The sequence below is a fragment of the Nerophis ophidion genome, linkage group LG23, assembly GCF_033978795.1.
Source record: "Nerophis ophidion isolate RoL-2023_Sa linkage group LG23, RoL_Noph_v1.0, whole genome shotgun sequence".
Classification (NCBI taxonomy): Eukaryota; Metazoa; Chordata; class Actinopteri; order Syngnathiformes; family Syngnathidae; genus Nerophis; species Nerophis ophidion.
The window spans coordinates 20615934-20632522 of record NC_084633.1 but is presented as its reverse complement, the minus strand read 5'-3'; the positions used below and the strand labels follow the sequence as shown (position 1 = coordinate 20632522).

The 16589-nt window shown below is 39.6% G+C and overlaps 1 protein-coding gene across 2 annotated transcripts in view; it reads right to left on the bottom strand.

Moving 5' to 3' along the window:
* The window catches only part of hagh (hydroxyacylglutathione hydrolase), a 52929-nt gene extending 40191 nt beyond the window's left edge, over positions 1–12738 (bottom strand). Inside the window, exon 1 of one of the 2 annotated variants that reach the window (XM_061885203.1) lies at positions 12582–12738. In XM_061885203.1, the coding sequence (XP_061741187.1) occupies positions 12582–12711 (130 nt within the window). In that variant the 5' untranslated portion in view covers positions 12712–12738. Of the gene's footprint in view, positions 1–1921; positions 2077–12581 lie in introns of those variants that run through there. The other variant, XM_061885204.1, reaches the window with a different exon arrangement.
* Positions 12739–16589: the final 3851 nt, after the last annotated feature.

Genomic DNA, 16589 nt, shown 5'->3' with positions numbered 1-16589 from the left:
GCAGAGATGGGCATCGCCACCACCCGTCAATGGGTGCTGAAGACCATATAATCTCACTAAAACACTAGTAACACAATAAGCAGATAATGGATTTCACAGAATTATCATAGTAAATTTGTCTAATAACATCTGATTTTTTTTTTCTAGTCCTTCACTCTCACTTTCTTCATCCACGAATCTTTCATCCTCGCTCGAATTAATGGGGAAATCGTCGCTTTTTCGGTCCGAATCGCTCTCGCTGCTGGTGGCCATGATTGTAAACAATGTTCAGATGTGAGGAGCTCCACAACCCGTGATGTCACGCGCACATCGTCTGCTACTTCCGGCACAGGCAAGGCTTTTTTATTAGCGAGCAAAAGTTGCGAACTTTATCGTGGATGTTCTCTACTAAATCCTTTCAGCAAAAATATGGCAATATCGCAAAATGATCAAGTATGATACATAGAATGGACCTGCTATCCCCGTTTAAATAAGAACATCTCAGGTTTTAAGGAAAAGCAGAGATACCGTATTTTTTTTAATTACTGCCGGGTCCAACTCGCTTCGCAAAATAATTAGCACATTCTTAGTATTACCGCCGGGTCAAACTCGTGACGTCAGCAGGGACACTTCCCCAGTCATCATTTTCAAAATAAAGGAGGCTGATTTCAATACCGGTGGTTAGAGTGTCCGCCCTGAGATCGGTAGGTCGTGAGTTCAAATCCCGGCTGAGTCATACCAAAGACTATAAAAATGGGAGCCATTACCTCCCTGCTTGGCACTCAGCATTAAGTGTTGGAATTGGGGGTTAAATCACCAGAAATAATTCCCGGGCGCGGCACCGCTGCTGCCCACTGCTCCCCTCACCTCCCAGGGGGTGATCAAGGGTGATGGGTCAAATGCAGAGAATAATTTCACCACATCTAGTATGTGTGTGACAATCATTGGTATTTTAACTTTTTAATTTTAAATCGCATAAAGAGAAGAAGATTAAAAGCTATTCAGTAGGATTTAAGGTCCAAGCTTACATCACACTCAAATTTTTACAGCATGCCTTTGGTAAGTGCCGGAGTGAGAAGAGGTTTTAGAATAATTAGCACATGCTTACTTTTACTGAACTGAACTGAATTATATTTATATAGCGCTTTTCTCTAGTGACTCAAAGCGCTTTACATAGTGAAACCCAATATCTAAGTTACATTTAAACCAGTGTGGGTGGCACTGGGAGCAGGTGGGTCAAGTGTCTTGCCCAAGGACACAACGGCAGTGACTAGGATGGCGGAAGCGGGAATCGAACCTGCAACCCTCAAGTTGCTGGCACGGCCACTCTACCAACCGAGCTATACCTCCCCATGCCGCATGCCTTTGGTAAGCGCAGGAGTGAGAAGAGGTTTTAGAATAATTAGCACATGCTTACTTTTACCGCATGCCTTTGGTAAGCGCAGGAGTGAGAAGAGGTTTTAAATTAAATAGCGCCCCGGCGGGAATTCAAGGAAATACGGTATTTATAATAGGGATTGATGAGTCAGAAGCAATAGTTAGTAGAGTTTCGTGCTGTTTACATATGTTTGACACGTAATAACAACATCCATCCATATTGTACCGCTTATTTCCTTTGGAGTCGCTGGTGCCTATCTCAACTACAATCGGGCGGAAGGCGTAGTACACCCTGGATGAGTCGCCACCTCATCGCAGGTCATAACATGTAAACCGAAACAATTTTTTTTTCGACTGGCTGACATAAAACGGTTCAATGTGCGTGTAAAAAGTGCAGTAAGACAGTCGCACTCGCAAAACAAGACAATTCGTCGCGTCTTCCTTCAGATGTCATAAATCGGGTAAAAAAAACATATTTAGCGTAACAAATATGAAGGCAGGAGACACAACAACAGTGATTAGCGCTCGCAGTGTTTAGAAAAAGGAAGCATGTTGTTTTCCGTACCGTACTTAAAGGCGGCGGCAGCTCCAACTAGAGTGCAGGCACTCCCTAGCAGGGATTTGTAGAACATTACAACCTTAGCACTTTAGCACAAACCAGGAAAGTTTGGTTGTGGTTCAGTTAGTTCCGCCTTTTTCGCCTTTGACCTCTCACGCTCGACCAATCAAATGAGGGGGAGTGGATTCCGACTTCCTTAAATATGGTGGCCATTGACATGTCCTACGGGCGCCGACGAGACGCCGGGCCGCCATCTTGGAGTGGTGATCCGCTCCACTCAGTGCAATTAATTTCAATCAATCATCCCCATCCCCCATCCATATCCTACCGCTTATTCCCTTTTGGAGTCAATCAATCAATCAATGTTTACTTATATAGCCCTAAATCACTAGTGTCTCAAAGGGCTGCACAAACCACTACGACATCCTCGGTAGGCCCACATAAGGGCAAGGAAAACTCACACCCAGTGGGACGTCGGTGACAATGATGACTACGAGAACCTTGGAGAGGAGGAAAGCAATGGATGTCGAGCGGGTCTAACATGATACTGTGAAAGTTCAATCCATAATGGATCCAACACAGTCGCGAGAGTCCAGTCCAAAGCGGATCCAACACAGCAGCGAGAGTCCCGTTCACAGCGGAGCCAGCAGGAAACCATACCAAGCGCCGGCAAGAATTCTGCGTTCAAAGGACTCCGGCTTATTAGTGATTCCCAAAGCCCAAAAAAAGTCTGCGGGCTATAGAGTTTTTTCATTTCGGGCTCCAGTACTCTGGAATGGGCATTCCAGAGTAACAGTTCGAGATGCCACCTCAGTAGAAGCATTTAAGTCTCACCTTAAAACTCATTTGTATACTCTAGCCTTTAAATAGACTCCCTTTTTAGACCAGTTGATCTGCCGTTTCTTTTCTTTTTCTCCTATGTCCCACTCTCCCTTGTGGAGGGGGTCCGGTCCGATCCGGTGGCCATGTACTGCTTGCCCGTGTATCGGCTGGGGACATCTCTGCGCTGCTGATCCGCCTCCGCTTGGTACGGCGCCTATCTCAACTACAATCGGACGGAAGGCGGTGTACACCCTGGACAAGTCGCCACCTCATTTCAAGGCCAACACAGATAGACGGACGACATTCACACTCACATTCACACACTAGGGACCATTTAGTGTTGCCAATCAACCTATCCCCAGGTGCATGTCTTTGGAGGTGGGAGGGGCCTATCCCCAGGTGCATGTCTTTGGAAGTGGGAGGGGCCTATCCCCAGGTGCATGTCTTTGGAAGTGGGAGGGGCCTATCCCCAGGTGCATGTCTTTGGAGGTGGGAGGGGCCTATCCCCAGGTGCATGTCTTTGGAAGTGGGAGGAAGCCGGAGTACCCGGAGGGAACCCACGCATTCACGGGGAGAACATGCAAACTCCACACAGAAAGATCCCGAGCCTGGGATTGAACCCAGGACTGCAGGACCTTCGTATTGTGAGGCAGATGCACTAACCCCTCTGCCACCGTGAAGCCCTTCAATCAATGTTTATTTATATAGCCCTAAATCACAAGTGTCTCAAAGGGCTGCACAAGCCACAACGACATCCTCGGTAGAGCCCACACAAGGGCAAGGAAAAACTCCCCCCAGTGGGACGTCGACAATGATGACTATGAGAAACATTGGAGAGAACCGCATATGTGGGCAAAAATGTTCACAAGGGGTATTACATCACTGAAAAAAGGTTGAGAACCACTGCTATAAGTGACCAGATGTCCAAGATCAAAATTGGGAATAAAAGGCCCAGAAAAGGGGGAAAAACTGGTAAGAAACAATATGATTAGGTTATATATACATGCGTATATCCTACATAAACAATGTTTGAATACATTAGATCAGTGGTTCTCAACCTTTTTTCAGTGATGTACCCCCTGTGAACATTTTTTTTAATTCAAGTACGCCCTAATCAGAGCAAAGCATTTTTGGTTGAGATAAAGAAGTAAAATACAGCACTATGTCATCAGTTTCTGATTTATTAAATTGTATAACAGTGCAAAATATTGCTCATTTGTAGTGGTTTTTCCTGAACTATTTGGAAAAAAAGACATAAAAATAACTAAAAACTTGTTGAAAAACAAACAAGTGATTCAATTATAAATAAAGATTTCTCCACATAGAAGTAATCATCAACTTAAAGTGTCCTCTTTGGGGATTGTAATAGAGATCCATCTGGATTCATCAACTTAACATTTCTTCCCAAAAAAATAAATCTTTAACATCAATATTTATGGAACATGTCCACAAAAAAATCTAGCTGTCAACACTGAATATTGTATTGTTGCATTTCTTTTCACACTTTATGAACTTACATTCATATTTTGTTGAAGTATTATTCAATAAATATATTTATAAAGTATTTTTGAATCTTTGCTATTTTTACAATATTTTTTTTAAATCTCACGTACCCCTTGGCATACCTTCAAGTACCCCCTAGGGGTACGTGTACCCCCACTTGAGAACCACTGCTATAACTGACCAGATGTCCGAGATAAAAACTGGGAACAAAATCCCAGAGAAGGGGAAAAAACGGTAAGGAACAATATGATTAGTTGATATATAAATGTGTATATCCTACATAAACAATGTATGAATACATTAGACATCTATACATCCTATAGACTGTATCTCTGTTTTTGCAGCAACAGAGAGTTTATTCTGTCTTGACACTTTGTATTAATATTTTGTATTACATTCTTTGCTTAAATGATAATGTTTACAGTGATTGTTTTACATCTATTTTTTACGTATGTCGCTTTGGATAAAAGCGTCTGTCTGCCAACCATCAATTTTCTCCTGTTTATTCCCTTCGGGATCGCAGGGGGCGCTGGAGCCTATCTCAGCTGCATTCGGGTGGAAGGCAGGGTACACCCGGGACAAGTCGCCACCTCTTAGCAGCGTCTGACAAATACTTAAACATATATAAACTGTCATGATCCGCTATTCGAATCATGGCATATTCTTGTTTTGTATCACATCCTTGTAGTATTTGACTTCCTTAGTTCCTGGTGGCACTGCCTGTTTATTTTCTGTTGTCATGACAACACATTTGTGTCACCTGCCTCCTAATTTCTGTCTCTACTTAAGCCTGCCTTTTTCGTTACTCGCTCTCGGATTCTCGTTTGTATTTCATGCAACAGGTGAGGTCGCTATCCCCGTTTGTGGTCAAGACTCTGTGTACTTTTAGCTTCCACGCTATTCTGTTACTTGTCCCGAGCTCACATGCTAGCACTTTCTGTTCGTTTTGTGTTTAGTGCCTTTGTGCAAGTGTTTTCTGTTCCTAGTCTGTTTTTGTAGTTATAATAAATCCTCAGTTCTTACTTTCACGCTGTGTCCAGTCCGCTTGCATCAACGAGAGAACGCAACTGCATCACCACAATGCTAGCAAAGCGTTACAAACACCTGAAAGTCTTTATATCTGCTAAAACTACCAATCTGTTTCACTGGATTCAGAAAAGAAACAAATCGTGTCTTACCCAACAATGTTAGTATTTAAATATTGTTACTTGAAGACTTATTCCTGGTTACAATTATACTGTTAATAAAGTATTATCTTATACTTTGCCTAAAATGAGAATGCATCATAATCAGTGGTGGCTGGTGATTTGTGTTTCAGGTGTCATAATCATTTATTTCAACCTTGTTATCCAAGTATGACAATTTTAAAAGTAATTAATTTAATTGACAAGCAATTCTATTATGGTCATACTCTTTTTTGCTGGCGGCTACGATTTCAGTACTATTGAAGCTCTTTGCTCCTCCTCCACTAGGAGTGTGTCAAGTATAATGACTCATACTTGACACACGCAGCTATGGTATATTAATAAAACATAGCTGCTTACTGTTCTTTTTAGCATATTCAATAGCTTGAACCTTAAATCCTACTAAATAGCTCTTAATTTTCTTCCCTTTATGCGATTTCAAATGATTGAAACCAGCCTCCTCTATTTTGAAAATGATGACAGGTGAAGTGTCACTCGTGACGTGACGAGTTTGACCCGGTGGAAATTCTAGACATGCGCTAATAAAAATAATATTTTGCGAAACGAGTTTGTGGTAGTATTCTTTTTGCAAAATACAACCAATAATACTTTAATGTTAAAGGCCTACTGAAAGCCACTACTAGCGACCACGCAGTCTGATAGTTTATATATCAATGATGAAATATTAACATTGCAACACATGACAATACGGCCGCTTTAGTTGACTAAATTGCAATTTTAAATTTCTCGCGAAGTGTCGTGTTGAAAACGTCGCGGTATGATGACGTGTATGAGGACGCGTGCTCGTGACGTCTCGGGTTGTAGCGAACATTATTTTCCAGCCCAATCCAAGCTATAAGTAGTCTGCTTTAATCGCATAATTACACAGTATTCTGGACATCTGTGTTGCTGAATCTTTTGCAATTTGTTCAATTAATAATGGAGACGTCAAAGTAGAAAGATGTAGGTGGGAATATTTTATCCTTTAGCCACACAAACACAGCCTGTGTATCCTTGTTTAAAATCCCCGAAGGTGAATGGAACAGAGCGGTCAAGCGAACATGGATCCCGACCACATGTCGGTGAGGAAATTGTGGTAATAAGTCGGCTCTTACCGGGGACATCAGCGGAGCTTCTGTCCTGCTGCAGCTGCGTGACTTCCCTCAGAGACACTGGCGGTCTACACACCCGTGGCCACACCCCTCCAACTTTCAGGTACGACTATATAATCTCACTAAAACACTAGCAACACAATAAGCAGATAAGGGATTTTCCAGAATTATCCTAGTAAATGTGTCTAATAACATCTGAATCGCTCCCACTGCAATCGCCTTTATTACTTTCTAGTCCTTCACTCTAAATTTCGTCATCCACAAATCTTTCATCCTCGCTCAAATTAATGGGGACATTTTCGCTTTCTCGGTCCGAATCGCTCTAGCTGCTATTGACTATGATTGTAAACAATGTTCAGATGTGAGGAGCTCCACAACCCGTGACGTCACGCGCACATCATCTGCTACTTCCGGTACAGGCAAAGCTTTTATATCAGCACCAAAAGTTGCAAACTTTATCGTGGATGTTCTCTACTAAATCCTTTCAGCAAAAATATGGCAATATGGCGAAAAGGTCAAGTATGACACATAGAATGGACCTGCTATCCCCGTTTAAATAAGAAAACCTCATTTCAGTAGGCCTTAAATGTTAAATATTACTTGTGAATAGTAATCCCCCGATTCTTATTTTCAACAGTCCGCTCATTTGAGCAGGAAAACGCTGAACACCATTTTTGTTTTCTAGCTGTCAACTGTCAGTTTAGGCTGCTCATCACCACTTCAAGATGGCGGCCCAATTTCTCGCGTCACAGCAGACAATGCTGTGTCTACTCATAAGATGTCTATGGTAGCCGCTGGCTGCAGGATGTTAGCCAATGACTTTGGCTGGGAGGCGGGACTTCCGGGAGAGATAGGAAAGTGACGTTGTTGATAGAAAGGAGGCGTTGGAGTTAATTGTTTTTTTTTCATCCAGAGACTGTTTACCACCTGTTTTGAACTTGTGAAAGCACTCCATCACTATGGCAGACATCTGTTGCTTCATCCTGGACAATATTCATGAGAAATGTGTGCTTTGTTTTAAAGATGTGCTATTTGGATTTACACTGTATGAAAAAAAAACATGAAAAGGAATTTTACCTTTGCAAATTCATTATACTATTGGCTAAGTTGTATATTGATAAATGTAAGATTCTCAATATTTGACCTGTTTTCTGTGCCTTTAAAGTCCTACTGAAAGCCACTACTAGCGACCACGCAGTCTGATAGTTTATATATCAATGATGAAATATTAACATTGCAACACATGACAATACGGCCGCTTTAGTTTACTAAATTGCAATTTTAAATTTCGCGCGAAGTATCTTGTTGAAATTGTCGGTATGATGACGCATGCGTGTGACGTCTCGGCTTGTAGCGGACATTATTTCCAGCCCGATCCAAGCTATAAGTAGTCTGCTTTAATCGCATAATTACACAGTATTCTGGACATCTGTATTGCTGAATCTATTGCAATTTGTACAATTAATAATGGAGACGTCAAAGAAGAAAGCTGTAGGTGGGAAGCGGTGTAATGCAGCTGCCTTTAGCAACACAAACACAGCCGGTGTTTCCTTGTTTACATTCCCGAAGGTGGAACTTTACTTCGGAACAGAGCAGTCAAGCCAACATAGTTCCCAACCATATGTCAACCGGCAGATATTGGTGAAAAAATGGTGTAAATAAATCGGCTCTTACCATAGACATGAGCGAAGCTTGCGTCCTCCTGCAGCTGCGTACTCTCTTTCCTCTACCCACCGGAGACACTGGCGGTCACCACACCCCTCCGACTTTCAGGCACCATATAATCTCACTAAAACACTAGTAACACAATAAGCAGATAAGGGATTTTCCAGAATTATCATAATAAATGTGTCTAATAACATCTGAATCGCTCCCACTGCCCTCGCCTTTTTCTTTCTTTCCTAGTCCTTCACTCTCACTTTCCTCATCCACGAATCTTTCATCCTCGCTCAAATTAATGAGGAAATCGTCGCTTTCTCGGTCCTAGTAGCTCTCGCTGCTGGTGGCCATGATTGTAAACAATGTTCAGATGTGAGGAGCTCCACAACCCGTGACGTCACGCGCACATCGGCTGCTACTTCCGGTACAGGCAAGGCTTTTTTATTAGCGACCAAAAGTTGCAAACTTTATCGTCAATGTTCTCTACTAAATCCTTTCAGCAAAAATATGGCAATATCGGGAAATGATGAAGTATGACACATAGAATGGAGCTGCTATCCCCGTTTAAATAAGAACATCTCATTTCAGTAGGCCTTTAAAAAAGATTTAAAACTCTACATTAAAACATTCTCCAACTCTAACCACCAAAAAGCTGCGAAAACTATGATTATGTGTTCCACTGAAATTGAGTGAGCCTACAGCTTTGCACTTTTATATATATTTTTGAATTTTATTTTAGTTACTCTGAGTTTACAACCCCATGGCGCTGTTTTGTACTGTTTTTGTACTTTTGATTATTATTTCTCAACTGTTTTTAAATGTTGCAATTTATAAATAATAAGTTAATTACAAAAAAGAATAATGTTTTGATTGATTGACACTTGTATTAGTAGATTGCACAGTACAGTACATATTCTGTACAATTGACCACTAAATGGTAAGACCCCAATAAGTTTTTCAACTTGTTTAAGTCGGGGTCCACGTTAATCAATTCATGTCTGCAGAAAATATCTCCCGATTCTGGGAATGGGGAAGGAAGATTATTTGCGTGGGCAGAAACTACGCGGATCACGCCAAATAGTTGAAAAATGCTATTTCCACGTTAGCGTAAACCAGAAATATTGGATTTTTCCACCTTTGGACTCCCAGGCTCGACCAATCAAACTAGGGGGAGTGGATTGGCTGTCCTTAAAATGTTTTTTTATTTTTTATAATAGTTTACAGAAACAACAATAATCATGAAGTTTGTTTAATGCGTAATTGTATGTAAAAAAAATATATGTCAATGTCACCTTACATTTGGAATGTTTTAATTGGGAACGGTCCCTTACAGGTTGCCGTAGATGAGGCATTAATCGAGTGAAGAGCGTCGGTCAAAGTTTAGTTGACTTCAGCGACTCTCCCAATAATGTCTGCGGGAAATATCTCCCGATTCTGGGAATGGGGAAGGAAGATTATTTGCGTGGGCAGGAACTACGCGGATCACGTTAAATAGTTGAAAAACGCTATTTCCACGTTAGTGTAAACCAGAAATATTTGTTTTTTCCACCTTTGGACTCCCAGGCTCGACCAAACAAACTAGGGGGAGTAGATTGGCTGTCCTTAAAATGTTTTTTTTTATCGTTTAAAGAAAGAACAATAATCATAAAGTTTATTTTAAATGCGTAATTGTATGTAAAAAAACAAAAAACTATCAATGTCACCTTACATTTGGAATGCTTTTAAAAAGGCTTACTGTCCCTTCCAGGTTGCCATAGAGGAGGCATTAATCGAGTGACGAGCGTCCGTCAAAGTTTAGTTGACTTCAGCGACTCCTCCAATGTTTGCGGGAAATATCTCCCGATTCTGGGAATGGGGAAGGAAGTTTATTTGCGTGGGCAGGAACTACGCGCATCACGCTAAATAGTTGAAAAACGCTATTTACACTTTAGCGTAAAGCAGAAATATTTATTTTTCCACCTTTGGACTCCCAGGCTCGACCAATCAAACTAGTAGAAGTGGATTGGCTGTCCTTAAATATGTTTATAGCAACAACAATTGTGTTTGTTTTAAATGCGTAATTGTATGTAAGAAAACAAACATAAAATATCATCTTATAATTTTGAGTGATTTTTAAATACTTTTATGTCCCTTGCACGTTGCCGTAGATTCGGCGTTAGTCAAGTGAAGAGCGTCTTTAGCGACTCTCCCAATGTCTGCGGGAAATATCTCCCGATTCTGGGAATGGGGAAGGAAGATTATTTCCGTGGGCAGGAACGACGCGGATCACGACAAATAGTTGAAAAACGCTATTTCCACGTTAGTGTAAAGCAGGAACATTTGTTTTTTCCACCTTTGGACCTTCAGGCTCGACCAATCAAACTAGGGGGAGTGGATTGGCTGTCCTTAAAATGTTTTTTTTTTAATCGTTTATAGAAACAACATCAATCATGTTTTTTAAAATACGTAATTGTATGTAAAACATATAAAATATCAATGTCACCTTGCACTTGGAATGTTTTTAAAAAGGTAACGGTCCCTAACAGGTTGCCGTAGATGAGGCATTAATCGAGTGAAGAGCGTCGGTCAAAGTTTAGTTGACTTTAGCGACTCCTCCAATAATGTCTGCGGGAAATATCTCCCGATTCTGGGAATGGGGAAGGAAGATCATTTGCGTGGGCAGGAACTACGTGGATCACGAGAAATAGTTGAAAAACGCTATTTCCACGTTAGTGTAAACCAGAAATATTTGTTTTTTCCACCTTTAGACTCCCAGGCTCGACCAATCAAACTAGGGGAAGTGGATCGGCTGTCCTTAAATATTTTTTTTTCTCGTCTATAGAAACAACAAAAATCATGTTTTTTTTAAAATACGTAATTGTATGTAAAAAAAAGCATAATATATCAAAGTCACCTTATTTTAAGAGTGTTTTTAGAATAATTTGATGTCCCTTACAGGGTGCCGTAGATGAGGCATTAATCGAGTGAAGAGCGTCGGTCAAAGTTTAGTTGACTTCAGCGACTCCTCCAATAATGTCTGCGGGAAATATCTCCCGATTCTGGGAATGGGGAAGGAAGATTATTTGCGTGGGCAGGAACTACGCGGATCACGCTAAATAGTTGAAAAACGGTATTTCCACGTTAGTGTAAACCAGAAATATTTGTTTTCCCCACCTTTGGACTCCCAGGCTCGACCAATCAAACTAGCGGGAGTGGATTGGCTGTCTTTAAATGTTTTTTTTTTCGTTTATAGAAACAATCATTAAGTTTTTATGAAATGCATAATTGTATGTAAATATATATATGTATATATATATATATATATCAAAGCCACCTTACTTTTGGAGTGTTTTTAGACTAGTTTGGTGTCCCTTCCAGGTTGCCGTAGACGAGGCATTAATCGAGTGAAAAGCGTCGGTCAAAGTTTAGTTGACTTCAGCGACTCCTCCAATACTTTCTGCGAGGAATATCTCCCGATTCTGGGAATGGGGAAGTAATTTTATTTGCGTGGGCAGGAACTACGCGGATCACGACAAATAGTTGAAAAACGCTATTTCCACGTTAGCGTAAACCAGGAATATTTGTTTTCCCCACCTTTGGACTCCCAGGCTCGACCAATCAAACTAGCGGGAGTGGATTGGCTGTCTTTAAATGTTTTTTTTTTCGTTTATAGAAACAATCATTATGTTTTTTTTAAATGCACAATTGTATGTGTATATATATATATATATATATACTTTTGGAGTGTTTTTAGAATAGTTTGGTGTCCCTTCCAGGTTGCCGTAGATGAGGCATTAATCGAGTGAAGAGCGTCGGTCAAAGTTTAGTTGACTTCAGCGACTCCTCCAATAATGTCTGCAGGAAATATCTCCCGATTCTGGGAATGGGGAAGGAAGATTATTTGCGTGGGCAGGAACTACGCGGATCACGAGAAATAGTTGAAAAACGCTATTTCCACGTTAGTGTAAACCAGAAATATTTGTTTTTCCCACCTTTGGACTCCCAGGCTCGACCAATCAAACTAGCGGGAGTGGATTGGCTGTCCTTAAAATGTTTTTTTTTCGTTTATAGAAACAATTGTTTTTTTAAAATGCATAATTGTATGTAATATATATATATATATATATATATATATATACATCAAAGTCACCTTACTTTTGGAGTGTTTTTAGAATAGGTTTGGTGTCCCTTACAGGTTGCCGTAGATGTGGCATTAATCGAGTGAAGAGCGTCGGTCAAAGTTTAGTTGACTTTAGCGACTCCTCCAATAATGTCTGCGGGAAATATCTCCCGATTCTGGGAATGGGGAAGGAAGATCATCTGCGTGGGCAGGAACTACGCGGATCACGCCAAAGAGTTGAACAACGCCATCCCCACAGAGCCGGTGCTGTTCTTGAAGCCACCTACCGCCTACGTCCGGGAGGGCTCCCCGGTCCTGGTGCCCTCCTACTCCCGCAACCTGCACCACGAAGTGGAGCTCGGCGTGGTGATCGGCCAGGGGGGCAGCGCCATCCCCGCGGCCGACGCCATGCAGCATGTGGCCGGGTACGCCCTGTGCCTGGACATGACCGCCAGGGACGTGCAGGACGAGTGCAAGGCCCAAGGTCTGCCCTGGACCCGGGCCAAGGCCTTCGACACCTCCTGCCCCGTCAGCGACTTCATCCCCAAGGAGAGCATCCCCCAGCCGGGTGACGTCAGGCTGTGGCTGAAAGTCAACGGGCAGCTGAGACAGAGCGGCTGCAGCTCCCAGATGATCTTCTCCGTGCCGCATCTCGTCAGCTACATCAGCGACTTCATCACGCTGGAGGCGGGAGACCTCATCCTCACCGGGACCCCCAAGGGGGTGTCGGCCGTGCAGGAGCACGATGAGCTGCAGGCGGGCATAGAGGGAGTCATCACCATGCACTTCAGAGTGGACCGACAACCTCACAAGTCCAATGAAAAATAAATAAATACATAAAAAAGTTTTAATTTTACTACTTAGTGGCCTCGTGCAGGGGTGTCCAAACTTTTTCACAGGGAAACATTTAAGCATGCGGGGGCCATTTGGATATTTTTCATTTTCAAACCATAACAAAATATCAATCAATGTTTATTTATATAGCTCTAAATCACTAGTGTCTCAAAGGGCTGCACAAACCACGACATCCTCGGTAGGCCCACATAAGGGCAAGGAAAAACTCACCCCAGTGGGATGTCGACAATGATTACTATTAGAAACCTTGGATATATATATATATATATATATATATATATATATATATATATATATATATATATATATATATATATATATAACATATTTCATTACTTCACATATATACATCATTAACATATTTCATATTTTTAAATATATATGCCATTAACATATTTCATATATTGACCTATATAAATATATCATTAACATATTTCATTACTTCACATATATACATTAACATATTTCATATTTTTACATATGAACATATTTCATATCTTGACCTATATAAATATATCATTAACATATTTCATTGACATACACCATTTCCATTTTTATATCTTGACATGTAAATGTCAATATATTTCATAAATGTACATTTGTACACCAATAACATATTTCATTACTTTTCATTAACATATTTTTATAACTTGTTATATATAGGTCCAACATATTTCATAACTGGACATATATACATAACATATTTAATCTTTTTAGATATATATGTCATTTACATATTTAATAACTTGACATACATACATATACATATATATATCATAAACGTATTTCATAACTGGACATACATATATATATATACATACATACATATACATATACACCATAAACATATTTCATAACTGGACATGTATACGTCATCAAAATATTTCATAACTTGACATACATGTTCCTATTAAGTTAATAATTTTACAAACAAGATCCCATTAACATATTCAATAATCCCATGGAGGCAAAGAACTGCTACATTTAGCATTGACACACGTGGCTGTAGGCAACCTCCTAGTGTAGTTGTGCTTTAAAGTGTATTAATGGGAGCGTATTAATGCTGACTGAGCAGTTTACAAATACATTGTATGGATTTTTTTTTTTATCCTTAGGTCTCCTGGGGAACATAGAGGGTCTCAGTCACTAAAATGTTAAAAATAAGTCAAATTATTATTATTATTATTATTTCTTTAATGCTTTCAGTAAATCTCTATATCAGGGGTCTCTAACTCACTTGACCTGGGGGCCACTGGATGCAGAGTCTGGGTGAGGCTAGGCCGCAAGAAAATATTTCCCCCCAAAATTTTAGCATACTCCTCAGCATGGAATATATTAATATTCAGCCAACGCAGGGAGAATAATGTTATTTCCGCAATGTTTGTCCTTCCACTTTCCCTCCCTACAGCAACAGGGTGGTAGGAGATTTAAAAAAATGTACCGGGATAGCAAGCGCAAAAAAGTGACAGCTCCCAGTGTTATCCGGAAATATATGAAGTGTTCATCGTGTGAGGTAATGCAAATTAAACAATAAAAAAAAAAAAAAGGTTGGAATTGGTCCAGGTTATCGGGGACTGTTATTACTGACGGACAATGTGTCACAGTGTGACGGCAGCCAGGCACGTAAAAAAACCCTCATCTCCATGGCAACGTCTCTGTCGCTTTCACTCACTTGCCGCTTTTCCACTAATGCAGAGGTAGGCAACCCAGAACGTTGAAAGAGTAATTTTGAACCCAAATAACAACGCTGTCAAGCGCCATTCATATAAAACTTGCGGGCCGCACTAACATTAAATATTCATATTAAGGTGGGGGCCGCAAAATAACGTCTCGCGGGCCACATGTCTGAGACCCCTGCTCTATATAAACTTGAGGTTGATGTAAAGTAAAACAAATAAGGTTTTATGCCTTTTCGGTCAAAGACAACTTAGTTTTTTGTAGTAAAACTGAAATATGCAGTATTTAGATGGATAGAGAGTACTTTATTGATTCCTTCAAGAGAGTTCCTTTATTCAGCAATTAAAGCCCTCAAAGATGAATAATGCAGGACATATTTTTGAGTAATCACAGTGAAAATTTAAATAAAATCCTACTAAATATATTTGAGATACCAAAAGGTTGCCCACTCATAAAGTGATGCATTTTTATTAGTTTTTTTTTTTTTTTTTACTTTTAACACTTAAATTTCAAGATCAACTTCCGATATAACTGTCGATTTTAAGTTAGAACTATTATTTTGTTTGTTTTATGCTCTTTTGTCCAAACTGATGTTTTTATATGGCAACCATACAACATATGCAATGTTTTTTCCACATAAAAAATTTCAAAGTGATATTTTTTTAAGTAATGATTCATTATAACATATTTTTGTCTTTTTTTGGAGCAATGGGGAAAAAAAAAGAAAATAAAGACAAAAGGGGGAAAAAAAACTGCCTGCATGGCAGCTTTGTGTCAACTTTGCCATTTCACCTCATTCCACTTTTTTTTAAATGTTTTTTAAAATTTTTGCAATACTATCAATTTTGCAATTTTTGCAGAATGTGTGGGGGGCCGGTAAATGAGTAAATGCGGGCTGCAAATGGCCCCCGGGCCACACTTTGGACACCCCTGGCCTAGTGGTTAGACCAGGGGTCAGCAACCTTTTTGAAAGCAAGAACTACTTCTTGGGTACTGATTATTGCCAAGGGCTACCAGTTTGATACACACTTAAATAAATTGCCAGAAATAGCCAATTTGCTCAATTTACCTTTAATAAATAAATCTATATATATATATATATATATATAAAAAATGGGTATTTCTGTCTATCATTCCGTTGTACATTTTTTTCCTTTTAGAGAGGGTTTTTTGTAGAGAATAAATGATGAAACAATTGAACGGTTTAAAAGAGGAGAAAACACGAAAAAAAAGAAAATTAAATTTTGAAACAGTTTATCTTCCATTTCGACTCTTTAAAATTCAACCAAAAAAAAAAAAAAAGGAGAGGAAAACTAACTAAATCGAATCTATTTGAAAAAAATTAAAAAATAATTTATGGAACATCATTAGTAATTTGTCCTGATTAAGATTAATTTTAGAATTTTGATGACATGTTTTAAATAGGTTAAAATCCAATCTGCACTTTGTTAGAATATATAACAAATTGGACCAAGCTATATTTCTAACAAAGACAAATCATTATTTCTTCTACATTTTCCAGAACAAAAATATTAAAATAAATTCAAAAGACTTTGAAATAAGATTTAAATTTGATTCTACAGATTTTCTAGATTTGCCAGAATATTTTTTTTGAATTCTAGTCATAAGTTTGAAGAAATATTTCACAAATATTCTTTGTTGAAAAAACAGGAGCTAAAATGAAGAATTAAATTAAAATTAGATTATTCTTTACAATTAAAAAAAAAAACATTTACTTGAACATTGATTTAAATTGTCAGTAA